Source organism: Polychytrium aggregatum (genome assembly GCF_025602895.1).
Source record: "Polychytrium aggregatum strain JEL109 chromosome Unknown BJ171scaffold_6, whole genome shotgun sequence".
Taxonomy (NCBI): Eukaryota; Fungi; Chytridiomycota; class Chytridiomycetes; order Polychytriales; genus Polychytrium; species Polychytrium aggregatum.
In genome coordinates, this window is record NW_026516208.1 from 602685 (window position 1) to 628561 (window position 25877).

Sequence of the window (25877 nt, forward strand, 5' to 3'; positions counted from 1 at the left end):
ATGGGGACACGGATCGACATCTGGGTGCGCTCCGGCTTCCGCCGAGACAATTTTATGGCATAGAAATCGCATCGATAGTATTGAGACATTAGAGAGAGATACAAGAGCCGATCGAAAAGATGGTGGAGGAGAGAGAAGAGAGCTGGCTCGCTCCCTCCACCCGCCGTCAATCCGGACAAATATAAGACGAGGAAAGAGGGGGAGGAGGGAAGCTGGCCGGAGACAATCAAACTCAACAAACATCCGTCGAACCAACAGGATTATTACACTAAAATGTCTTTCCTCCACCTCAAAAGCAAGTCCAGATTGCCGCCGCATTCTGAGGTAGAGGGATAAAGTAAAGGGAGGGCAGCGGAGTGGAAGAACAGAGAAAGAAAGAGACACTGGAATGAGGAGAGGAGGAGAGGGAGAGAGGTGGAGGAGAGGGAGAGCATGAGGAACTGTAAGCGGATTACCAATCGCCGTTGCTCACTACCATCACACATCCCTGCCCTCTCCAGCCCGACAATTCAGGACGACTTCCTTTTCTGAATCGAAGGAAGAGAGAGAGAGAGGTACGAAAGGGTGGAGGAGGAAGGGGAGAGCATTTGAAAAGGACAGTGGTGAGGATCTACTATCGGATTTGGAGAGAGGGATGGGCGAGTCATTTAAGGACCGCAGACAAAGACGTTGGGGTAGCAGTGGGTGCCAGTGCCGCAAACGCCGATCTGGATCCAGACACCGCCGCCGCAGACGAGGACGTCGTTCTGATCACCGCAAGCATAGCCAGAGGTACAGGCGTTGCCAGCGTGGGGAGCGTTGGAGGTGGGGGTAGGGGAGGAAGTGGTGGTGGTGGTGGTGGTGGGCTTAGTGGTGGTGGTGGTAGACTTAGTGGTGGTAGAAGTCTTGGTGGACTTTGTGGTGGAGGTGGGCTTGGTGGTGGTGGTAGTGGTAGTGGTGGGCTTGGTGGTAGTGGTGGTGGTGGTGGTAGGCTTGACGGTAGTGGTGGTGCTGGTGGGGCCGGTGGTGGTGGTGGTGCTATGGGTAGAAGCAAGAACAGGTGATATCGAGTTAATGCTAGGCGAATACTTGCAGAGCAAACAGCATCGATGCAAACATGGACAGATCCAGCCAAAGAGTCCGACAGACGTTTACCTGGAGCCGACGGGAGGAATAACACCAGAGCAACGAGCAGTGCCGGAACCGAGAACAGCCTTGCAGATCTGCTGGGCAGCGGTGCTAGCATCGAGGTTGCCAGAGCTGCCCTGGGGCTTGAAGAGCTCCCAGAAGAAACCACCCTGGTGCTTGGGCTGGGTGTTCTGGAGGATGGTGGTGAGGGCGGTCTGGGTCAGGGGGATCTGGTGGGTAGGGTCCTCGGTGGGATCGGGGTAGGCGGGGGTGCCGATCTCGTAGCCGACGTAGGCAGCCATGCCGGCGGTGTCAAAGGTGCCCATGTAGAAGGCAACCTGGCCGGGGAGATCACAGTCGCTGGTGGTGTCGGGGCACTCGTAGTACTGGTTGTTGTCGGAGAGATCGTAGGTCATGACGTTGAGGCCACCGGCGTTGGCACCGCTGAACAGGAACTTGAGGGCATCGGGGTACTGCTGGTACGACTTGAGCCAGACACCCTTGAGGTTACCACCCCACCAGTTGCCGGACCAGGCACCGGCGGCACCGGCGGCAGTGGAGACCTTGAGGGTAGGGTAGATGTTCTGGACGTTGATGATGACGTCCTTGAGGATGGCGGTGTACTTGTAGACGGTCTGGGAGTTGTCGTAGCTGCCGCTGGAGAGCTTGGTCTCGAAGGTGTCGGCGTGCCACATCTCCTCGTAGTCAACATCGACACCGTCGAGGCCGAGGTCCTTGGCGAGGTAGACGAGATCCTGGTAGGGATCGCGGTTCTGGGTCTGCCAGTAGTTGCTGCCGGGAACAGTGACGACGGTGGAGCCATCGCGGGGATCGGTGAACTGAGCGCCACCGACGAGCTGGGGGTGCCAGGTGGGAGTGTAGCCCGCGAAGGGGTTGGCGGCGACGTAGGCCTGGGCGGACTTCCAGGTGGCCGAGTTGGCGGGCTCGGGGAAGATGGTGAAGTCGGCAAGGGTGGTGCCCTGGGACTGGGGCTCGCAGACGTAGCACCACATGTTGGACTCGTTGCAGCCGGCAACGCTGCCGCCACCGTACTGGGTGATCTTCCAGTAGTTGGGGCCAGATCCGTAGAAGGCGATACTGTACTTGGCGTAGAAGTAGGGGTAGCAGTTGTAGTTCCAGCCACCCATGGAGATGAAGACCTCGACACCTCCAGCCTGGAGCTGGGCAACATACTGCTTGATCTCGGCGAAACCCCAGTCGTTGTTGGCACCGGCACTGGCGTAGTAGCCGAGACCGGTGTACTGGAGGGTGTTGCTACCCTGGACGTAGACCCTGGGTGGCACAAAGACAGCGGGCGACAGAGCGGGCGGTGAGATAGATGAGCGGGCGGTGAGATAGATGAGCGACGACAGCGAGAGGACGCCGTGACGGCCAGAGCCGGCCGATTCAGGACAGCGAGGTGAATGCGAGAGCTAGAACACCAGCATGCACCGCGATGGACGCATATGCACGACATGGATGGGTACTCACATGTCGGGGCGGAGGAACGAGAGGATGACACGGTTGACGGGGAGAGTAGCGGCGTTGGCAGCAAGAGCCTGGAGCTTGGCCGGGCCCATAGTGGGATCGATCAGGAAGTAGCCACCAACAACCTTCTCCTGGGCCATAGCGGCAGGGATGACGGCGGCCAGGAAGCCGAGGGCAAGGGAGAGAGCCTTCATCTTGGACAGAGTCGGGTGGAGGAGAGGGGAGAGAGCGGCGGGGGTGTGCGGGACGAAGAACCAAGAAGGGCGGGTGGGCGACGACCCGGCTTTATAGGGAAACCAGAGGGCCGGAGGGAGGTGTGGGGACGGCAGCCCGACGGCGGCAGACGAACGGACGCGATCAGCCAGGGCCCATGTTCGTCGGCCCCCCCCCCACCAGGCATTCCTGCTCTTTGCAGCCCAAGGAACAGAACACGATCCTTCGCAATAGCAAGGACAACGGCGAAAGGGGAAGAGAAAGGTCAGGCGGACGGGGAGCAAGCGCGCGGACGACATGGAACGGCCGTCACGCGCCGAGGCGGGTGACAAAAGCGTGAGAAAGAGGCCACATGGGCAGCACGGCACCGGGCGAGCCGTGGCCACAGCCGAGCCACCGACCTGTCTGTGGTCGGGGGCCAGCCCCACTGGAGCTCACGCGGGCGTGGTGGTCGGTGTGGGCAGACGAGATGGGGACGGGGACGGGAAAGCGCTGAGCAGCGCAAGTGAGGTCGTGTGGGATGGCGGGTCGCGGGAGCGCGGCGGGACTGAGCTGCGCTGGGGAGAGACAAGATGCGCTTGGACGAAGCAATTACATTTGGACGAAGCAACTGCGTTTGAACGAAGCAACTGCGTTTGGACGAAGCAAGTGTGGGCCTGCGACGATTCAGTACCCAGCAGCTCGATGGGCGCAAGCCAACACACACCGTTCCTGTCCGCGGACGGCACCCGGACTCCAGCAACGCCAGACCCGGCGGATGCACCCCGGGATCCTCCTGTTCGAAGCCCAAACTCACCGGGCCGCCACCATTGAGACCCCCCCCCATCGAGATCCCCCATCGAGTCTTTCTAATCAGGCCGTGTGTACAATCGCTGGAAGACTGACAACACAAACGAGAAAGGCAAGAGCCCCCAGGCGCCTCAGTCTCATGACTGGGTCACGTTCCCGCAGAGTTGACCCGCCTGTGACCGAGGCCCGATTTTTTGTATCTGCTTCGGCACAGCTTGCAGTCGCTGCTGAGCGGCGGCAACGGCCATAGCACCAGCAGACGACCAGCCCGACGCGCCTGGGAAAGGGCAGTCGGGCAGCGCAGAGCACGAGAGCGTCGGCTGCTGCTGCCGCTCAGGCGCATGGGGGCGACTCGGCTGGTCAGCCGACGAGCCGACCTGCATGAGCGCAGCGGCCAGAGAAAGGTGTGTGCCAGTACCAGCGCCAGTGTCTGGAGAACAGGCAAGGCAGCGAGAAAGGGCAGGCAGCTGATAGAACGGAGGTGGGGGAGGGAGGCAAAGGACACTGCATGGCAACGATACGGCAATGCAACGACACGGCAACGCAAGGATACGGCAAGGCAGCGGCGTCAAGGACGTGACCGGAGCCACCACCCGCGGGGGCAATGGGCATGGGGGGGAAACAGGCGGCGGTCGGCCCGGCGGACAGAGCGGCCACAACATCGAAGATCGACCACAAAAACGAAAGGCGACGGACCAACAAGGAGGAGTAACACCACAAGGTTCATTGCCCAGCGCGGCCGGGACAGCAAGGGCGGCGCTGTGATGGAACGATCCAAGGGCCGCCCGCACAACCACCTCGACATGCGATGAATGTGACGGATGCGACAGGTGCGGTCGATGCATATCGCGGCACCGACATCGGCATCGGCATCGCGGCATCGGCATCGCGGCATCGGCATCGCGGCATCGGCATCGACATTGCTTGCTATGAATGTCTTCTGCCAACGTCGGTCGCGGTCTATGCTAAAATCCTGAAAAAGTATTGGATCTGAGTGGGGTGGGCAGTGGTGGGCAGTGGGTCAGTGTCTCGGCTTATCTCGGGCTCAGCAGCCGGGCACTATCGCCACTATGGGCACTACTATCGCCACTATGGATGCTGCTATGGACAATATGGTTCGCTATGAACGCTCGGAATGGAAACAGCGCAACCAACAGGGCAAACATGGCTGGCACAAACGGCCTTCCGCGTGGGCCGCAGAGCCCGCATCCCCACCTCAAGTGACCCGTCCTCGGGCAAGTCCGTGCAGTGGATCGCGTTCTTGACCTTGTCGATGCCGAACTTGGCTCGCAGGGTGTGCGGACGAATCTGCCGGCCAAGGGCGGGATCGGCAGGCCCCACGAGCTCCCTGAAGTGGCTGACGATGCCAGAGTCGGGCCCGACGATTTCGCTGTGTCGTGGCGAACGGGTGGGCCAGACAGACCCAGCGAGAGAACGGAAAGATTGTGCCATGTCAGAGGTGGTCCTGTCAGTCCAGGTTCGCCGGGGACATGTCGGTACATTGCCCATGCAGCGCAGGACATGGCCAAGCAAGCTCAGCGGGTCGCGTGCCGACTCAGGCACCACATCCATGGCCATGTTCGCCATGCAGCGCGACCAGCCCAGCCGGCTCTGCCTCGGGCTCTGCCTCGGGCTTCAGTACGCCCTTGCGAGACGCAGCAGGCAGCTCGGGTGCTTGCCTCGAGGGGCGCACAGATTGCCCAGCAGACTCACATGGCGATGCAGGATCCTGAGATAAGCTGGTCGAGCATCAGCTAAATCCACAAAAGGCGAAGGCAAAACAGAAAGCGTTGAGTCCACGGCCAAGACGCCGTCTGCCCGCACCCCCAGGAAACAAAAGTCTTGGTTGCTGCACCGATCACAGACATGGTATTCGCTGACGACCCCCTTGTAAACTTCCAGAAACTCCTCGGCGTTGGCCTTTTCGAGATGATACAGCTCCATGTCGTTGATCTCAAAGCCTTCCTTTTGGATGGAGCTGACGATTTGGCCCGACAGGCCTGTGGACGATACTCTTGGTGAGGGCCGCGAGCCAGGGTAAATTCCACCAGCCATAGACTTACCGGAGTTGACGGCATGTGGCTTTATGATTGCCAGAGTGCAGTTGTGAAAACGAGTGAGTCGGCGAAACTTGAGCGGCGATGTAGGGCCAAAGAAGTATGCGATTTCCTGTTCGTCGATGCATCGGGAGCAGGGTGAGCCAAGCACTCAGGATACATTGGGCACCGATGCATGATACCACCGAATGAACCCGCGATGCCGCCAACACAAAACGACATGTGCTCGAGTCTGCCTGGAGGAGGGCCCGAGAAAGAGCTTGCGCTCCAGACGCACCGCTTTGGCATTGTTCGCCGAGCTCGACGAGAACACGGCGTTGAAGAGTCCCGACTTGCCGTATCGAGCATGGAGTGAAAGCGGTGCCTCGGCCTTGGCTTGCTCCACTCGGTCGGGCCCGCATACCACCTTCAGCTCAGCACAGGCCCCGAGACGCATGAGCTCCATCACAACGAGCTTTTTGCCTTCGAAGGAGCTTTCAAATTCGCTGCGGCCACCAACAGCGCCAGCGAGGCATGCATCAGCGAGCAGCTTTGCGAATGAGTGCTCATGCGTTCCGTCGAGAAGGCCGTAACGCTTGAGGTCGTCAGAGCACTCGCGATACACACGGGTGGTATTGGGAGCGCAGCAGCAGAAAGATGGCGCTCCGGTAATCAGCTGTTGCTGCGTTGGGACCGATCCGGAGTTTACCTGTAGTTGTCGAGCTTCTCGTACTCGGGCCCAAACACCTCGCCAATGTGCTTGGTGGTCATGTCCACCATCTTGAGTTGGCAGATCGTGAACTGGTGTGCAAGGATGTCATCAAGGATCTCACCGAGTCGCTCGAAGGCGTGGGGCTTGACGGCGACCAAGACGCTGGCGATCCCAAGTATCGTCACACGGAAATATACAGTGCCGTCAGTGTCCCAACTACAAATCGCCGTGGCAATCGAGATTAAAGCGCCACCGGCAACTCACCGCTCCATCTGCCGACTCAGTCGGTTGATGGTAAAGTCGTCCCCGTAGTCTCGGACGGTCAACTGCCGCGCAAACACGTTGACGGATGCACCGATGTAGAGATCCTCCAGATTCATGGGCGCATTCGTTCTCTTGAGGAAGGTTCGGCGCTGCTTGATGTCATACTGCCGCAGAGAAGAGCGCGTCGAGGAAGGGGCAAAGACCCCTGGGTAGATGAGTGCGCGCAAATCGCCCATCGGCATCGAGTTCACATGGCAGACAAGCGCGACGGTGCAGGACCCTTACCATCTCCATGGTGTTGTCGCAGGGATAGAAGAATAGCTGGTACTTGCGCGTCAGCTGGGCATGGACGTCAAACCAGTCCACGATGAAGCAGAAGCGCTCGAGGGCCGACATGACTGCTAGAATGGGGCTGTATTCGGAGTGCGCACTTGGATGCTCGCTGTGATGCGGCGATGGCGACAGCGACAGCAACGGCGATGGCGATGGCGATGGCGATGGCGATGGCAACGGCGATGGCGATGGTGGGGATGAGGGGTTGTGTCGGAGCTTTGGCTGGATGCCGGGACGAGTTGCGGATCGATCCGGCTGCATCCAGGCCACACACACACACGGTCGCCACCAAACCGGCGAGAAAAAAAGTTCCTGCGGAAATCGCCTCTGATCTGCATCTTGCCAATTGCCAGAGCCAACCGCCAGAGCCAACCGCCAGAGCCAATCGCCGCCGACAGCAGCCGGACTTTGCGCACATCTGCCTTCCCGCCCTCCCGCTCACCTCGACAACAATGTTTGGATTCCCCGGTGCCCCCACTGTCACCGCCGAAGAGGCCAAGGTCAACAAGAGAAAGTGCCGCCAGCAGTTTGTGCGCTTTGCCGTGGCCTGTCTAATTGTCCGCGCCGGTGAGTGGCCGCTTTGGATACAGCCATGCAATGCGATCGGCCGACCGCAGAGGGGAAAGAAGGGATATGTGTCATGCGCAGAGAGAGAGCAAGTGCACTATCGGTCATCGTTCTCGATGACAGATTACATTGGGCCCGGATCGATCGAGCAGCACAAGGGCGGCAATGGCCAAGCGGGTTGGATCGCCTCCACCCCAGCCGGTCCGGATCACCCTCTGCCTGCGATGTATGCTGATATGTCTGTCTCTGCAATCTAGTTCCCTTCGCGGTCGAAGTCGCCACCGGAAGCCTCTAAACTCTCGAGACAAACTTCTGCAGTCTGATCAGGTCTTTGGATCGAGACAGGGCCGATTCCACAACCCTGAGTGCTCGCGTGCGAGGCTGCAGTCCAAAGGTCCAAAGATACAAATCTCACAATCAATAATCCATAACCAATGGCACGTCTGTCTTGCAAGCTCAGCCGTCCCTGTCGGTCAACACAGCTCCGGCCGCACTCCGCTCACATAGACACAAGTGATGGCTCTGCCCACATATTGCACGCAGCGGCCGTGTTCCGTTCTGTAATCCATTCTTCCCGCCCCTTCAATAAACCCCTGGAGACTCTTGCTCCTTCATCAACGAAATGGTTTTCCAGTTGCATGGCGACGGGGCGGTGGGACGACAGCGAGCCGCAAGGCACATGTGATCGGGTTTGGCGCACAGCTGTCCGAGCCGGCGATTTAGGGACTGACGGCTTTGCAGCGGAGAATGGTGATGTCATCCCTCGGTCGATCGTTTCCGTCAGTAGGCACCTTGAGCGCACGATGATCCATCCGGCGATGTTGTTGGGTCCGCGTATTGTGAGGCCACGAAGCACAAGCGTCGCTGTTAGTGATCGGCACGACGACGATATCCGAGAGCCAGCAGATGCAGATGCAGATGCAGACGCAGACGCAGACGGAATCACCGGAACCGCAGCAGATCCGAATCGATCGAGGCTCCGTACCAATCCAATTCGCTTGACGACACTGATTCCAGCGGAGACTCGCCCGAATATCGAGTGCTTGCCATCCAGATGCGGCGTCGGCGCCAGAGTGATGAAAAACTGGCTGCCGTTGGTGTTGGGTCCGCTGCGGCATCGATGTGGTAGCAGTGCAAAGTTGAATATACTGTCGATTAAACAATCTGCGTTGCAGCACTGAGCAAGGTCTATGAATCCCCTGATCGAATCTGCGCTGCGTCATCGCTGTCTGGAAGTTGAATGGGGGGGGGAGGAGCATCTTGCCTGTTTGCCATCGATAGGATGCCGGCACCCGTGTGCTTGAGCTCCGGATGAAGCTCGTCGGCGAACTTGGCGCCGTAGATGCTCGAGCCTCCTCGGCCGGTGCCCGTTGGATCGCCTCGAGGATGCAAAAGCCAGAGCCATTCGTCCGTTTGTCATTTGTCCATCATCAGTTGGCTGGTGACTTGATCGAGCCTGGATGCGATAGACTGCTGCAGAGAGCACTTACCTCCTTGGATCATAAAGTCCTACCGAACGAGAATCACCATACATTGCCAGATCGAGAGGGCCATCAGTGAGAGAAGCTGGCATTTGAAGCCTCAGCGCACATGGTTTGAGAGAGAGGCTCGACAGCCAAACGTTGCAGCTATATGGGAGAGCAAAAATCGATGGAGCGCCACCATGACTTACAGCGATCACTCGGTGGAACTGCGAGCCAATTGTAAAAGTCGACGGTGCGTTGCGTCCAAAGATGGGTGTTGCCGAAATATCGCAAGCAGATTGGCTGGATTAGCAGCGAATCCATCTGCTTGGAGCACGAACTGGCGGACCCATGATCTGGGCCCAGATCGATTCTCATGCGGGCACCATGCTTGTGCGGCTCCGCCTGCCTCAAGGGTGTTGATCCAAATCAATGGACTGGTCAAAGTCCTTGGCCTGACGGGACGTCGCCTCGGCATATATCTGGGTGCAGTGCATCCGGTACAACATCCCAACTAGCGCCGCCGATCCCACCTTAGTGGAGTTGTAGTAGCCTCGCTTGGCGAGCTGGAAAAAGTTCTCGCACGTCTTTGGGGCATGGTCCCAGTACAGCTCGACGGTGATGGCGCCGACTGTTGCCATCGACGATAACGGAAGCCGAAATGGAGGTGGAAACGAAGACGGAAACAGGTGCGGCGATCAGCGGACAAGCTTGGATCGCTGCTGGACAGCGCGGGGAGTGCGCATGCCAGGACGGAGCCAGGTGTGCGTGTGGCAGGCTCGGACCTGAGGTCTCCAGAACAACGTATGGTCGAGCTGCCATTCTGATGGATGTGGTGGATGGATGGATGCAATGGATGCAATGGATGCAATGGATGCGATGGATGATGCGATGGATACGATGGATGTCGCGGGCTTCTCGCCGCAGCCGAGAGCGCATCGCTCTTCTCGCCGAGAGACCTCCTGGTGCGCAGCAAGCTTCCTTCCTTTTCGGGAGAGGCAGCCACCCAGCAGCCACCAAGTGGCCAGTTCGCCCACAAGCCATCTCCATCGCCTGTTCGACATCCTCAAGCACACTGCCATGAAATGCGTATTACCATGAGAGCCACTCTGCCACGGGTCTCGTTTTGTATGAGTTACTCGCGTGAGAGACAGATGTGAAACACGCAGCCGAGCGAGAGCAACACCATCCGCATGCTGCAGATCCATCTGCTTGCACAGGAGCCGCCCATCCAAGCAGCGGGAGGCAAGACGACGGCGCCCGGCCACCGAGGCGGTTCACATCTTCGCAGACTTGCTCGATTATCTCCGAGTCGGCATTGCATCGCCTTGCCCAGCGAATGGCGGATTCTCTCGTTGGGACGCTTGTGCTGGCCACCTCAGCCAGTCATTGCAGGCGAGAGCGGCGCACCTCGTGGGCATCTCGCCGCGCTCTCGCTCCACACCTCCGCCGCTCTCGCTCATTATTTTGCGATCCGTGTTGATTTGGCTGCTCGTCGCGGGTCCTCTGCTTCCCTCCTGTCCACCCGCAGACAAACGCACATCTGTCCCTCGATACCATCACCGCGACCTGCAGAGCGACATCCCCCCCCCATGACGATGGCCGACTCTCCGTTGTTCCAGCACTCTCCCTCCGCCAAGCGATCTGGGTGGGACGAGCACCCATCGGCCAACGCATCCACATCCGACATCTCGTCGCCGTCCGCCTCCATGGCCACTCCAGTCTCCGATGCGACAGCAACCTCGCCGGCGGCAAAGAAGGCTCGCTATGATCTCCCTGCTGCTGCAGGCACGTCTCCATCGAGCTCCAGACAGCCTCCGAGTGCTGGCCATCCGCTGCCGGTCCGTGCCTCGCCGGCGGCCCTTCTCCCACTCACATCTGATCAGAAGGAGCGGCTGGAGAAGGCCAAGCTGTTTGCCCGAGAGCAGACCATCAAGGTATTGCTGCTTGCTCGCATGACAGTCCCACGCCGTGGCTCTCTTTAGTTTATCCCGATCGAAACCGGCCGTGTAGCCAACCGGGAAGATCACTCACTTGGCCCATACTCACCTTCCCTCCTCCATCTCCTCCCGAGCAGATCATGACCGGCCGCTCTGGTCCGCTACCAGCACTTGCCGCGCTGATTCCCACACTTGAGAGCAAAGAGGCTCGCGCCCTTTCTATCCTCTCCCGAATCTATGTCGGATCGATCAACTTTGAACTGAACGAATCGCACATCCGGGCCCTATTCCAACAGTTTGGCGGCATCAAGACCCTGAGCATGAACATGGATCCGGCCACCGGACGGCACAAGGGCTTCTGTTTTATTGAATACGAAACTGTCGAGGCAGCCATGATGGCTCTCGACGTCATGAAGGGCTCCGAAATCGGCGGACGGTAAATATCGCTGGCGCTGAACCGATCAAGCATTTGGAGGCTGGGAGGCGTCGGGTGCCTCATGCGAGACTGGAGGATCAGCATCATTTTGTGTCCATTTGCCGTCGCGAGCATGCATGATACTGTGGCCCTCTGATGCCTTGAATAGCGATGGCCATCTGGCGGACTTGAGATGCTGTCTATTTGGAGCGATTGGACCCGAGAACCCACAAAGATCAGATCAGATCAGATCAGATCAGATTCGTGAGGCACTTGTGGAACTTGTCGACACGAGCACCACCGACGCAGCTGGCTTGCATGAGAACACCGATGACATGCAGATGCTGTGAATGCCTCCCAAGCAGCAGAGGAACGAAAGCGAGTGTGCTGATACTGGTCCGTTTTCTCCCGCAGGCAACTGAAGGTTGGCCGACCGAACAACTTCAACCCCAACGCCATTGAGCTGCTGCCTCCCGCGGTACCATCTCGTTTATACCTCGCCAACATTAATGAGCACGTCACCGAGAAAAACATCACGGACATCTTCCAGGCATTTGGCCAGGTTAAAGCCTGTGCGCTCACGGTGAGTGGCGGCAGCATCTCGTTGCCATAGAATATGAGTTTGCTTTCTCTCCCTCGGCAAAGAGCGCACGCCGAGCCTTGACCGGTCTCTTGTCACCCGATCAGCCGGATGTCATCAACAAGCGTCACAGGGGCTGTGGGTAAGTGAGCACATTGTGTCGGTGGTATATGGGTGTATCGGTCGTACATGAGGGAAGATCAACTGGGACAAATATTGCCAGTGAGACAGAGCCCAGTTAAAGCCGCTGGTGCGAGCCACTTGCCTATCGATCATTCTGCCCTTAATTTGCCGTGTTGCTCCGATCATGACATGCGCCTACATCTGTCTCTGTCTATCTATCTCTATCCCTATCTCTGTCTATCTATCTCTGTCTATCTATCTCTATCTATCTATCTGTCTATCTCTATCTCTATCTCTATCTCTATCTCTATCTCTATCTCTCTATCCCTATATCGCATCATCCATCACCCCACTCATATCCTTCCCAATACCACTTGCACCAGTCCCTGACTCGCTGCGCTGACTGCATGCTAGCTCGGTGCTGATAGCCAGACTGCTGCTCTGACTGTCCGAGACAGTGGCAGAGTTGTGCTGCCACATTGCTTGGACAGTCTTTCGAGCTCTGTTTTGTGCGTTTGATTCTTCGATAGGCAGTGATGCTCGGCACCGTTCTGGACACTGATGCTGACGAGCACATTCTAACGACTCGTTCGATCCCGTTGCTCGCAGCTTTATCGAGTTTGAAAGTGAAGATGCTGCTGTAGCAGCGATGGCCAGTATGAACAACTTTGAGCTCGGTGGACTCAGCCTGCGAGTATCCAAATCGATTGTTGGTGGGCCAATGGCACCCGGTATGGCCTCGCTCGAAAACCTGCCTCAGTCGAGCGACACACCAACTGCACGTCCTGCAAACCCTGCGATTCCATCGAGTGTTCTGGATGTTGCCAGCACAATCAACAGCAATATCGGTAAGTTCGTTCCGCACAGTGAGATCTCGGGGTCCGTGATTCTATTCGTTGTGCTTTGCGATCGATTTTGCTAATATGCGTCGTCCCGCAGCGCAAAGAGCGGGTCCAAGTGGTCCGACTGGACTCGGTGGTGTCCAAACAGCCTCGAATGGAGTTACTGCGGCCGCGCTGGCAGCTGCCAAGCTATCCCAAGAGGAGCTGGTGAGCCTAAGTGCGGAAGAAAATGTCACGATTTCGTCAAGCCAGCGATCGCTGCTTATGCAGAAGCTGTCGCGAACCGAAAGTCAGGTGAGCCGCGCACATGGATCCGTGGAAACCGCGGGGACCTGGTCGGTCAACCCCGAATATCTGAATGGATGTGTGGTCGTTGCTAAGCATGGCCCACGGGTCATCGGTCGACATGGGTGTAGTGGAGCAGAGGAAGCGATAACTGACAGCATCCACAATCCATGACCCGCTCGATCGTCGTGCGACAGATATCAGGTGCAAGTACAGTAATTGTGCTGGAGAACATGGTGACCGCCGAGGAGGTTGATGATGTGCTCGAGGAGGAGATCCGAGATGAGGCTGGTCGATATGGCAGCATCAAACGTGTGGTGATCAAGGTGCAGCCCAATGATGCCGATGTAGCGATCTATGTCGCTTTTGAGACGATCGACGGTAAGCGTTGGCGTCCCTGTGCTGTATAGATCCTCCTTGCGATGGCAGACAATGCACCAATGTGAGCCGGCTGGTCCGCTGCGATGCACGATCATTGCCTTTGTCGCACGATCCGACAAGCGACCGCATTTGTTGTGCGGGTAGCGATATCAAGAGTGGATGATCTGCCTTGACCAGGCCTGCCTGCTGGATCGGTTGACGCCCACTCCCTCAAGATCGCTTATGTATGCTCTATCGCTGTTCCCGCTGACAGGTGCCCAGAAGGCTCGCCAGGCACTTGACAAGCGATTCTTCGGTGGCAGACAGGTGCATGCCTCCTTTTTCGACGCCGCTGCCTTTGCAGCACTCTAATTCTCATAGACACGACTGCTCGAACGATGACATCCTTCGGCGGCACCATCCAACCCAACTTCTCCCTTCCCAACACCACCGTCGAAGATAAAGCGCCGGGCCTTTTGGCCTTGCTCCAATCGGTCGCCATATTATGGAGCTACATAAAAATATCCATCACGATGGCAACCACGAAGCTCGCCTAGATCGCGGAGCGCTCTTTCGGATCTGGTGCGCTGGATATGCGAATGGAGTGGAGATGGTCAGAGAATCTGCACAGCAAAGCGTCCCAGCACTTGAGCACCAAATGCTTACAGCGATTCCAAAATGAAATGGGACACCCCCGTTTTTAACCAGGACTGTGCTTTTCTGGAACCTGAATACACCCACCCACTCATCGCATTCATGGCCAAGCAAGTATGTCCAAGGAGACCGAAGTGGTGATTGCCTTTGGGAATGCCTCCTGGAAGCAAGGGAAGGGATATGCATCCAGTCCCAGGAGACTCAGGTTTGCCAAGTACTTTGAGCAGTTCCACCACCACCAGAGACGACCACCAGACTCATCCGTCTCCAAGATCCATGTGTGCTCGGTGAACGAGTTCAACACATCCCAGGTGTGCTCACACTGTCGGGAAGCCAAGCGACTCGAGAAGGTCGAGCATCTTGCTATCGAGAACCCACACTTTGTCCGGAGCTGTGCAAGCTGCCATACGCTGTGGGATCGAGACGTCAATGCAGCCAGGAACATGATCTCGGTATGCCAGTCGATCATCGCTCATGGAGATCGACCGGGCGAATTCAAGACCGTGCTCCCAACCAACGACGAACAACGATTGCAAGATTGCACTTGAGCAAGCGGCTTGTCTCACTTGTGTGTTCGATGATGCCCACAAGATGTGCTGTTGCGGGACGACCCAGTCAGAGTTGGTGTCCTCATACCAGGATCATCATCAACCTCTGTCCAAGAGACCAAATCGAGCCTGTCCCTGGTCTGCGGACGGATTATTCTTCGTCTGGGTGAGGGGGCGATTTGTGCTGTGGTGCGTTGTGTGCCGTGGTGCGATTTGTGCTGTGGTGGCCACAATGAATATCCCCCAGCCAGACACAAACAAAGATATACGAGTGTCAAACTTGCCCATGTGTTCCCACCGAGTGAACTGTTCGCTGGCTGAACAGTGGATTTGCAAGCAGCTTGCTGGGCGAGGCAACAGCACAGCATCGAGGGGCAACAGCCAGACCCACCGCCCAAGCACAGAGCTGGTCACGCTGGCAGACTCAGCACCCCGAGAGGAAGCAAGGGCATTCGCTCAATGCAATCCGGCAAGCAGCCAGACCAAGCCGCCATCTCCTGGCTGCCCAGACCGACAAAAGGCACTCCCCTCACCCTTTCCCCTCGTCGTCGTTGTCTCGTTTCGCCCTTTCGGCTCCCTCCTCGCTCTCCTGCCCTCATCTGGCTTTGGTATCGGCACCTTCGTCGCTTCCATCCCAACCCCGGCATGCTCAGGGCCATCTCCTGTTGTTTTGGAGGGTCCGCAGACCCGGTCGACGACCGAGATGTCTCCTCGCAGACCCCTGTCTCCCAACAACCAACATTCCCTTCTCCGCCCGATCCCTTGGGTCCCTGGCTCCATCCTGTCGAGTGCCTCGTCAACATTGCCCGCGACGAGCCCGATGCCCTCCTGATCAACACATATGAGAGCGGCGCCTCGGAGCGACTCAGCTATCTCCGTGTGTGGAAGCAGGCGTATTCGGTCGCCCAGGCTCTCAAGGCTCTCCCTGGCTGGAACGACGACGGCCACGAGGTCATCGGCACCTTCTGCGAGGCCGAAGCCAGCTGGGTGATCTACTCGTTTGCTGTGTGGATGCTGGGCAAGTGAGTATCTCTGGTCTGGTCTGGTCTGGTCTGGTCAGTCTGCCTGTGCATGACATAATCGGTCTTTGTCCCTGCCATGACATGACTGGGAATTGTCCCTGCCATGACCAGGATCGAGTCTCATCTGTCCCTTGTTGCCATCCAGGAAAACACTCAACCTCGCTCTCAATTTCCCTGCCGCTGTTCGCAAGGCTCTGTGCGAGAGGTTTGTACTTGTGCTTGTCTCGCATGTGTCTCAGGAGATTGACATCCCAGAGACCTCTGTGCTCAACCTGACTCGACCTTGACTCCAATCGAAACAGACACTCCATCAAGTACATCCTCTACCACCACACCAAGCCTGGCCGCACCATTGGAGTGACGCTGATTGATGCCACCACGTTCCCTGTGCTGGACAGCATCCCACCCCCGTCTCTCGAAGTCTGTGAACCCCTTGATGATTATGTCACCATCCAGTGCACCTCTGGAACAACGGGTATGTGGGGTGGTCGAGCGTGATGGTCCAGCAGCAAAGCAGATGGTGCAGTGGTGGATAGAGTAAGATGGTGAATGCGGTGAATGTGGAAAGTGATGCGCTGACGATGCATATCCAACCCACAACCCGACTCCTTCGTCCTGCATCCTGGCTCCTCGTCGCTCCCACAGGCATCCCCAAGTCGTGAGTTCTCCTGTGGCTTCTGATCCTGTGGATTCTGTTTCTGTCGCACTTGATGCTTGTCCACAGTCACAAAAGTGATCGCATCACCACTCGTTGACTGAATCCTTCTGTGCCTGATGTTGATTGTTGCAGGTTCAAGTTTGCACACACTGGAGTGATGACTGGCCGAGCCGCGATTGGGATATTGAGAATCAGCGTCGGGCTCTTGCAAGTAAGAATACTAAACGCCATATATCGGACCTGTGAACAGGAGGAATTTGATAAACTGACAATTGATAATTCATAGGCCCCATCGTTTGCGGCCACATTGAGTCTTTTCCTAAATGCCCTTAATCTTGGAGGATCTGTGTGGACTCCAGAGCCCAAATTTAACGCTGTCGAGAAAGTATATGATATTGTTCAAATCCTGGATCATGGCCTCGTATACGTGTTTATGGTAAGTTGCCGATTGATAGGCGATAAGAGGCTCCTTGATTCACATCATAACAGTATCCATCCCATACAGACTCCCTCCTTCATGAAGTTGATCATCAGCACCGCCGCCTCCCGGAATCCGAGCTTCAAATGGACGAAGACGAAAGTTATCGCTCTGAGTTCTGAGCACATACCAATGAGTGTCATCCACATGACACGGGAGAGATTCCCAAATGCCGAGATTCAGTTGGGCTACGGATCAAGTGAGGTACGTTTGAAGGTGGGAGCTCTGCATGGTCGCCAAGCTCAACCATGACCTAACATAAAGCTTGTACAAGACCGCGGTTGTTGGAGCCCTTTCATTTTTACGGATCCCATCCGACAGTCCCATCCCAGAGAAGCTGGTCTACAAGCTGACCAAGCCTGGGGTGCGCTGCCTCTTGTTTGACGAGAAAGGCGAAATCATCGATCCACGGTACTCCAACAGCGGAATCCTGGTCTTTGCCGTCGATCTCGACCATCCTGCCAAGGACCATCCGAGCTTTGTCAACGCCGATCCCAACGACAAGCTGGCCTCCTTTGGCTTCCTCGTGGATGGCTCGCCCCGAGTCTGCACCATGGACTGGGTCGAGATGGTCAGCGACAAGGAGTTCAGTGTTGTTGGAAGGTGAGTCTGGAGACTATTGTGTGCCTGATCCATGAGAACTGCCATCCACAATCTGGGACACCGATCCATTTGCTCGCTGGATACTGATCACTTTCATTCTCACACCTCACACCTCACACCTCACACCTCACACCTCACACCTCACACCTCACACCTCACACCTCACACCTCACACCTCACACCTCACACCTCACACCTCACACCTCACACCTCACCCTCCAGATTCGACCAGAAGATCAAGATCAACGGTGTCTATGTCGACCTCAACGGCCTCAGGGAGCTTGTCCACAAGCACCTGTCCCAGGTCATTGCCGACTGCTACTTCATCCACACCTCCGAGAGAAAGATAATCTTGCTCTACGTCCTTCAGAAAGGATCCAATCCCGACTTGATCTCGGCCGATATCATCCGAGTCGTCGAGGACATGTTTTTGCTGTTGAACGTCTCCAAGGTCCCCGTCCACAACTGCCTCAAGCTCGACGCATTCCCCTTCAACGACTCGGGCAAGGTCGATCTCAAGAAGCTCAAGCGCATCGCCGAGAACGTCGAGCAGTACGGCCAGGCGGTCCAGTACCCGGCTCTCATCGTCACCAGAACGTTCTTGACCAAGATTGCCTTCAAGATCTCCGAGTTCAGCAGCCAGATCCTGGACAACCCTGGTCTCTACGGCCGCAACTTTTACATTGGCGGCGTCGGCTTTGACTCGCTGAGCATCGGCCGCCTGGCCCTCGCCATCAGGGAGGAGTACGGTGTCGAGATCTCGCCAATGATCCTGCTGTCGAACAGCATGAGTCCCAAGGATGTCGCCCAGCTGGTCGTCGACATTCTCGACGACAAGCTGGTGATTCCGCCGACAATCGATCTGGCTGCCGAGGCTGCCAAGCTCGACGATGCGAGTGTGACGGCCGAGGGTTTCCCTCCGTTTGTCTATCCCAAGGAAGTCCGAGGCATCGTCCTGACGGGTGCAACCAGCTTCCTCGGAGCATTCCTGATCTTTGAGCTGGCACACAAGTTCCCTCGAGCCAAGATCTACTGTCCTGGCACGAACCGAGACCGAGAAACTGGCCTTCCTCCGCACCTACTCCAACGCCTCGAGGCTGGTGATTGCATCGCGGAACAAGAACGATCCGTGGTATGACGTGCGAGACCGGTGGGTTGGTCTGCGCGGCGACGTTTCCAAGGAGCGATGGGCACTCTCGGACGAGCGATGGAAGGAGATTTGCGAAGAGACCGACATGATTGTGCACAACGCCGCCGAGGTGCACTGGCTCTACAACTACAACGAGCTCAAGGCAACAAACGTCCTCAGCACGGTGACGGTGCTGCAGCTGGCCACGACGCACCATCTCAAGGTGGTGCACTACATCTCGACCATCGGGACGATTGCCATGGCCAAGGGCTCCGACAAGCCGCTCGAGGAGAAAATGTACTCCAACTGGAACCTGTCGGGCGGCTACTCGCAGACCAAGTGGGTCTCTGAGCAGCTGATCAACAAGGCACGATCGAGGGGAGTGCCTGCAACCATCATTCGGCCAGCGATGATTGCTGGCGACAGCGGATACGGAGGTGAGCCGCGGTGGTATGGTGATGTGTGATGTGGTGATGTGGTGATGTGGTGGTGTGGTGATGTGGTGATGTGGTGGAGATTCCCTCCTTCGTTCCCTCGACTTGGCCATGAGCCGATGATCTTGTTTGTCGAGTGGCACCCATCCATCGACCGACACTGTTTCTCACCCTGTTCACTCCATCCTCCAGTGTGCAACACAGACGACTATATCTGGCGATACGTCGAGGGATGCATCAAGCTCGGCATTTGCCCGGCAAACGCCAGTCCCGTCACTTGGACCATGGATCCCGTCGACCATGTTGCCAAGGTGATTGCCGAGATTGTCAGCTCGGAGGAGGCGCTGTCCAAGTTTGTGTTCCACATCAGCGACTCGGAGCACAGGTGAGGATTGTGTGGAGTGGAGTGGAGGGTGAGTGTGAGTGTGGGTGTCAGTCGATGTTGTGCTTGGCATTGAGTGGGTCGCAGATTGATATGTTTGATGGCGGACATCGTGGGCCATCGCAACCACCCCTCACTCACTCACTCACTCACTCACTCACTCACTCACTCACTCACTCACTCACTCACTCACTCACTCACTCACAGTGTCATCACCGAGAAGCGTGTCTTCGAGATCGCCAATTCCGTTGGCTGGATCATCATGTTGGATACCCGTGAAAAGTTCAGGACGGTCATCTGGCGCAACCCATCGCCCGATAACCACGCCCTGCTTGCGTTCATGCGGATGCTGATGGACCTGTTCTTCAGGGTCGACAACACCAACACTCGCTCGATCTACCCGACGCCGTGTCCCTCGCCCGAGCTGGTCGTCAGGAAGAGTCTCTTCCACTTGGATCGGGTGTCCTATCTCGACCAGCCCACGGCGGCGGAGACCGAGCTCAAGGACGAGGAGTATCCCGATGTTCGCATCTTCACCCGCACCGGCCGCCACTGATGTTGTGCTGGCTGGGCAGACCGATCGATCAGTGTCGTCTCGTTGCCATTCCGTTCTGCGGTCGAGTCTTGTTGGACTGCCAGACACTGAACACGATTGATCCAACATGGAGATGTGTGTGGTGTGTGGTGTGTGGTGGATGGTGATGAAGATGGTGGTTGATTGCGCTGTCGACATCCAGTCATTCCTGCGTCGCATGACTTCTCTGGTGAACAATCTGCGGGATTTCAGTCGTCTCGAGTGACTCCACATCCAGAGCGTGCCAGTCCAGAGTGGCTATCAAGTTCAGGTGATCTACACTCCAATTCGATCACTCTGTTGCATCAGCAGTCCTGTCTCTGTCCACAAGTACTCGCACCAGACGGAGGAGTCGCATGGAGAATCCAAGAGAGCTGTGATATTGACCAGGACAGACAGCCAATTGCCGACAGGGCGACTGGGGCGACATCGGGGTATGTGGACGGGGTGAGAGTGGGACACATCGGCAAGCACTGGATATCGTGCACTGACTCCGAAGCGATAGATCAGGAGTGTGTGTCAGGGAGATGTGAAGCACCGTGCAAGTGGAGGACCATGGCTGTGCATGGGATGCACCATGAATGGCACTGCCAAACATGCAGTGACCTCCACCACCGAGCTAGTTGTGGGTGTCGGGACGGAAGATGTTGGGCCGCGGGTGCTCCTCGGGTCTCAGCGGCGACGGAGGGTTCGGAGGAGGTGGCAGATACCCGATATGGGTCAGGTACAAGCAGCCCTCGCCCGGCGATCCTCCCGGCCTGGGGAACCGAGGGCCGGATAGATCGACCGGGTGTTGGTGTTGTCGACCAGGAAGGACATGCTCAGGATCAGATGCATGAGCGTCAGCATCGACGAGCCGTTGGGCAGCGACGGTCGGTAAAGCAGGGCCTTGAATCGCTCGCGGGTCTCGAACATGACGGGCCAGCCATAGGCATTGACGATCTCGAACAGTTTGGTCTCGGTGACGACGCTGCGAGGTGGGCCGAGGGACAGGATGTGTGGGATGGTGGTGTGGGTGAGTGAGTGACTGCCGAGGAATGGCACTCATCCTGCCCTCCCTGACTGCTTGCCACTCGGCTCGCTCATCTCACCTGCGCTCTGGGTCGCTGATGTGGAACACAAACTTGGGCAGGGCCACCTCGGAGGCTGCGATCGCAGCGACCACCTTGGCGACATGGTCGACTGGATTCATGGTGATGGTCACGGGAGTGGCATTGGAGGGAGCGATTCCGATGCGGATGCATCCCTTGATATACTGCCAGATGTAGTCGTCCGAGTGGCACACTGAGAGAGTGAGAGTGAGAGTGAGAGTGAGAGTGAGAGTGAGAGTGAGAGTGAGAGTGAGAGTGAGAGTGAGAGTGAGAGTGAGCTGAGATGAGCTGCTGCACCACCACACCACCACACCACCACACCACCACACCACCACACCACCACACCACCACACCACCACACCACATTGCCATATCACATCCAGTGACTCACCTCCATAGACACTGTCGCTTGCAATCAGCGATGGTCGGATGATCGTCGCAGGCACTCCCCTCGATCGTGCCTTGTTGATCAGCTGCTCAGAGACCCACTTGGTCTGTGCATACCCGCCAGAGACGTTCCAGTTGGAATACACCCTCTCCTCGAGCGGCGTCCTTGCACCCCGTGCCATGGGAATCGCCCCGACCGCCGAGATGAAGTGCAGCGGCTTCAGGTGGTGGGTCGTGGCCAGCCGCAGGGCCGTCGCCGTACCCAGGACATTCGGCCCCTTGAGCGCCTCATAGTCGTCGAGCCAGTGCACCTCGGCGCCGCAGTGCACAACCATGTCGGTCTCCTTGCCGATCTTCTTCCATCGCTTGTTGGTCAGTCCCCACTGGTCGAGCGACAGATCGCCGCAGACACCAACGAGTCGCGGCTTGACATTGTTCACGAGGTAGTGCGTCTGCTGCGGGTTGAGGATCAGCTTTCTGGCTGTATCAAAGATGCGGTCGATGGCAGCCTGGTCGCTCGCGGCTCGGACCAGACAGTAGATCCTGGCAGCAGGGAACTTGGCAGCCAGCTCGTACAGCAGGAACGATCCGAGGAAGCCAGTGGCCCCCGTCAGGACGATGCCGCGAGGCGACTCGGGAAAGACAAGTGGAGGGAGACCCTCGGCCGTCACACTCGCATCGTCGAGCCGGGCGGCCTCCTGGTCGAGGTCGACTGTCGGTGGCATCAGCGGGTGGTTGCCTTGGAGATCAATCACCAGCTGGGCGACATCGAGGGGCGTCAGGCCGTTCGAGAGCAGCATCATCGGCGAGATCTCGACATCGTACTCTTCCTTGATTGCGAGCGCCAGGCGGCCGACACTCAGCGAGTCAAACCCAGCCCCGCTGATGCTGTAGTTGCGGCCGTCGAGAGAGGGAATCCCGAGGAGCTGGCTGCCGAGGCTGGAGATTGCAGCCGCGATGCGAAACAGCGGGGCATCGCTGGGGGCGAGACGAGGATACACAACGGATCCTTGGTGCAGATCGTTGTTCTCGGCGATCCACTTGATCTTCTTGAGGTCGCGCTTGCCACTCTCGATCATGGGGATCTCGTCGAGCTGGAAACAGTTGTGGATCGGCACCTTGGAGACGTTGACGAGTGCAAGCAGATCCTGGGTCATCCGGATGATGTCGCTGGGCTCGGTGCGGGTCGTGGGACGGGCCTGGAGAACATACAGCATCACGATCTTCTTCTCGGAGGTCTGGACAAACGCACAGTCGGCGATGGTGTGGCTCAGGTGCTGGACGACCAGGGCCTCGAGATGGTTCAGGTCGACATAGACACCGTTGACCTTGATCTTCTGGTCGAATCTGGGTGTGTGAGGTGTGAGGTGTGAGAATGAAGAGTGTGGGATGGATTGGTGGAGGACTAGTGGAAGGAGGGCACAGACCACTCGGTGGACACAGGGATATCGCACTCACCTTCCAACGACCGTAAACTCGTTCTCGCTGACCATCTCGACCCAGTCCATGGTGCAGACACGAGGCGAGCCGTCGCTGAGGAAGCCAAAGGAGGCCAGTCTGTCGTTGGGATCGGCGTTGACAAAGTCGGGGTGGTTGCGGACGGGATGGTCGGGGTCGACGGCAAAGACCAGGATCCCGCTGTTGGAGACATTTTGATCAACGATATTGCCCTCCTCGTCAAAGAGAAGGCATCGCACCCCAGGCTTGGCCAGCTTGTAGACCAACTTCTCTGGGATGGGGCTGTTGTTCGGGATCCGCATATATGAAATTGCACCAACAACTGCTGTCTGGTGAGGACAATATGGTCAGCGATCACGACTGTGGTGAGCATGTAACGTGATAGAATGAACTCTACCTCGCTTGAGGCGTAGCCCGACTGAATCTGGGCATTAGGGAATCTCCCTCTCGTCATGTGGACGACACTCATAGGGATGTACTCGGAGCCCAGACCGATAACTCTTGTCTTCGTCCACTTGGCATTCTGGTTCCGGGAGGCAGCGATGCTGATGACAAGCTTGATGAAAGAGGGAGTCTGTAGGGACATAGTGGCTGTTATGATGTGAATTAAGGGGCCTCTAATCGCCTATCAATTTGCGACGTACCATAAAAATATATGAAACGCCATCGTCGAAGATTTGAACAACGTCCATTGCTTTCTCGACGGCGTTGAAAGTTGACTTTGGAATCCACACAGATCCTCCGAGGTTCAAAGAACTGAGGAAAAGACTCAATGTGGCCGCAAAGGATGGAGGCTGAGAATAGTCCATTTTCAGTATATCCATCACTAAATGCTCGTCGATGTGTTTCATCGCGACCTCCATTCTTACTTGCAGGAGCCCGACACTACACTTGCTGATCCCGATGGATGTTCGAATAGTGATAGCTCCAGTGTGTGCAAACCTGAACCTGTAACAATTAACATCAAACACAGAAGGATTCAGTCAGCGAGTGGTGATGCGATCACTTGTGACTGTGAACAAGTATCAGGTAGACACAGGATCAGAATCCACAGGATCAGAAGCCACAGGAGAACTCACGACTTGGGGATGCCTGTGGGAGCGACGAGGAGCCAGGATGCAGGACGAAGGAGTCGGGTTGTGGGTTGGATATGCATCGTCAGCGCATCACTTTCCACATTCACCGCATTCACCATCTTACTCTATCCACCACTGCACCATCTGCTTTGCTGCTGGACCATCACGCTCGACCACCCCACATACCCGTTGTTCCAGAGGTGCACTGGATGGTGACATAATCATCAAGGGGTTCACAGACTTCGAGAGACGGGGGTGGGATGCTGTCCAGCACAGGGAACGTGGTGGCATCAATCAGCGTCACTCCAATGGTGCGGCCAGGCTTGGTGTGGTGGTAGAGGATGTACTTGATGGAGTGTCTGTTTCGATTGGAGTCAAGGTCGAGTCAGGTTGAGCACAGAGGTCTCTGGGATGTCAATCTCCTGAGACACATGCGAGACAAGCACAAGTACAAACCTCTCGCACAGAGCCTTGCGAACAGCGGCAGGGAAATTGAGAGCGAGGTTGAGTGTTTTCCTGGATGGCAACAAGGGACAGATGAGACTCGATCCTGGTCATGGCAGGGACAATTCCCAGTCATGTCATGGCAGGGACAAAGACCGATTATGTCATGCACAGGCAGACTGACCAGACCAGACCAGACCAGACCAGAGATACTCACTTGCCCAGCATCCACACAGCAAACGAGTAGATCACCCAGCTGGCTTCGGCCTCGCAGAAGGTGCCGATGACCTCGTGGCCGTCGTCGTTCCAGCCAGGGAGAGCCTTGAGAGCCTGGGCGACCGAGTATGCCTGCTTCCACACACGGAGATAGCTGAGTCGCTCCGAGATGCCGCTCTCATATGTGTTGATCAGGAGGGCATCGGGCTCGTCGCGGGCAATGTTGACGAGGCACTCGACGGGATGGAGCCAGGGGCCAAAGGGATCGGGCTGAGAAGGGAAGGTTGGTTGTTGGGAGACAGGGGTTTGGGCTTGTTGGGGAACAAGAGGCTCGATATCCTCAGAGACATCTTGGTCGTTTGCCATGACGGTGTGGTATCTGGTTCCGCTGACGGGGCTGGATTTGTCGCCTGTGGCCTGACAACACCAAGACGGCGATATCGACGGATGGAGCGAGGGGAGGCGGCATCGGCGAGGGGAAGGAAGAGGGGGCCGCTCTTGGGCTGTCTCGATAATCTGCCTCGGTGCTCTCTCTTGTGCGTCCTGCCAGCCCAGACGGAAACGCGTTCCAACGCCACCAAGCCGGCTCCTTTGCTCTTCCCAAGACATCGGCAGCGAGCTCGTTTCAGTCTGGACGCCGAAGGATCTCGCATCCTCGGATCCTGCATGGTTGTGAATCCAGCGAGTCGATATGCGTCAGCCATCATCAACTTGCCTTCGTACTGTGATGCTAAACGGGTTGATTTCGGTGTGCTTCATTGCTGTGCATCAGAGCACCCTTGCGGCACAGCATGTTGATGGAACAAGTCATTGGACCCAAAGAACCTCGAACGACGAGGACTTGAGGAATATCCATATCCTGACTTGACGATCTATTCCTCAAAACCTATGCAATGTCAATGCCGACAGCTTCCTTTCCTGTCAAAGTCCTGGCACATGTTGCAGGCGGCCAGTTGGAGGTTCGGTTATCCCTTGTGTTGTTGGCTCAGCTGTATTCTGAGAAAAATCTTGAGCTCGCCATCGGCAAAGACTCGGCTGCGATAGCCGAGGGAGCCATACAAACGGGTCGTCCTGGATTCGGTATGGAGTGCATATACTCCTAGAGCCCATGCCTCTCGATCCCGAACTTGTGTGGCAGTTTCGAACTTGACACTTGACGGTAGCGATCGGTGTGTCCTCAACGAGCCCGCAGTGTATCCTTGGACT

The 25877-nt window shown here is 57.1% G+C and overlaps 7 protein-coding genes across 7 annotated transcripts; 2 read left to right on the forward strand and 5 right to left on the reverse strand.

Annotated features, from left to right (window-relative positions):
* Window positions 1–7: 7 nt before the first annotated feature.
* Window positions 8–968, reverse strand: BJ171DRAFT_491962 (uncharacterized protein; the record flags this gene model as incomplete). Its single annotated transcript, XM_053109778.1, has 1 exon — window positions 8–968. A coding segment is annotated over exon 1 (217 nt), but the record flags the coding sequence as incomplete, so codon positions are not given.
* Window positions 969–1130: 162 nt separating this feature from the next.
* BJ171DRAFT_565652 (uncharacterized protein) lies at window positions 1131–3047 on the reverse strand (the record flags this gene model as incomplete). The annotated part of the gene is made up of 2 exons (XM_053113362.1): window positions 2599–3047; window positions 1131–2400 (listed from the first exon to the last, which is right to left on the reverse strand). The coding sequence occupies exons 1-2, from the start codon at window positions 2787–2789 to the stop codon at window positions 1131–1133; spliced, it is 1461 nt and encodes a 486-aa protein (XP_052969986.1). The 5' UTR covers window positions 2790–3047.
* A 1510-nt stretch (window positions 3048–4557) lies between these two features.
* BJ171DRAFT_596330 (nucleoside diphosphate kinase) lies at window positions 4558–7005 on the reverse strand (the record flags this gene model as incomplete). The annotated part of the gene is made up of 9 exons (XM_053114674.1): window positions 4558–4587; window positions 4813–4987; window positions 5311–5351; window positions 5464–5597; window positions 5661–5766; window positions 5932–6139; window positions 6343–6507; window positions 6610–6773; window positions 6895–7005. 9 exons carry the CDS (start codon window positions 7003–7005, stop codon window positions 4558–4560), a joined length of 1134 nt encoding a protein of 377 aa, XP_052969987.1.
* A 1125-nt stretch (window positions 7006–8130) lies between these two features.
* BJ171DRAFT_491968 (cyclophilin-like protein) lies at window positions 8131–9856 on the reverse strand. The gene is made up of 7 exons (XM_053109779.1): window positions 9758–9856; window positions 9506–9603; window positions 9182–9199; window positions 9000–9018; window positions 8774–8888; window positions 8495–8618; window positions 8131–8300 (listed from the first exon to the last, which is right to left on the reverse strand). The coding sequence occupies exons 1-7, from the start codon at window positions 9792–9794 to the stop codon at window positions 8229–8231; spliced, it is 483 nt and encodes a 160-aa protein (XP_052969988.1). The 5' UTR covers window positions 9795–9856; the 3' UTR covers window positions 8131–8228.
* A 630-nt stretch (window positions 9857–10486) lies between these two features.
* On the forward strand, window positions 10487–14270 carry BJ171DRAFT_491974 (uncharacterized protein). Its single transcript, XM_053109780.1, has 8 exons — window positions 10487–10909; window positions 11050–11348; window positions 11742–11910; window positions 12015–12049; window positions 12640–12878; window positions 12970–13166; window positions 13355–13538; window positions 13792–14270. Exons 1-8 carry the CDS (start codon window positions 10565–10567, stop codon window positions 13887–13889), a joined length of 1566 nt encoding a protein of 521 aa, XP_052969989.1. The 5' UTR covers window positions 10487–10564; the 3' UTR covers window positions 13890–14270.
* Window positions 14271–14287: 17 nt separating this feature from the next.
* On the forward strand, window positions 14288–19981 carry BJ171DRAFT_578387 (male sterility protein-domain-containing protein; the record flags this gene model as incomplete). The annotated part of the gene is made up of 13 exons (XM_053113880.1): window positions 14288–14623; window positions 15437–15741; window positions 15887–15946; window positions 16044–16216; window positions 16387–16399; window positions 16532–16610; window positions 16686–16835; window positions 16905–17081; window positions 17152–17480; window positions 17703–18491; window positions 18577–19046; window positions 19236–19428; window positions 19633–19981. The coding sequence occupies 13 exons, from the start codon at window positions 14288–14290 to the stop codon at window positions 19979–19981; spliced, it is 3423 nt and encodes a 1140-aa protein (XP_052969990.1).
* A 637-nt stretch (window positions 19982–20618) lies between these two features.
* Window positions 20619–25037, reverse strand: BJ171DRAFT_578388 (male sterility protein-domain-containing protein; the record flags this gene model as incomplete). Its single annotated transcript, XM_053113881.1, has 12 exons — window positions 20619–20670; window positions 20787–20969; window positions 21091–21283; window positions 21482–22824; window positions 22936–23264; window positions 23333–23509; window positions 23580–23729; window positions 23805–23883; window positions 24015–24027; window positions 24198–24370; window positions 24468–24527; window positions 24673–25037. The coding sequence occupies 12 exons, from the start codon at window positions 25035–25037 to the stop codon at window positions 20619–20621; spliced, it is 3117 nt and encodes a 1038-aa protein (XP_052969991.1).
* Between the last annotated feature and the right edge of the window lie 840 nt (window positions 25038–25877).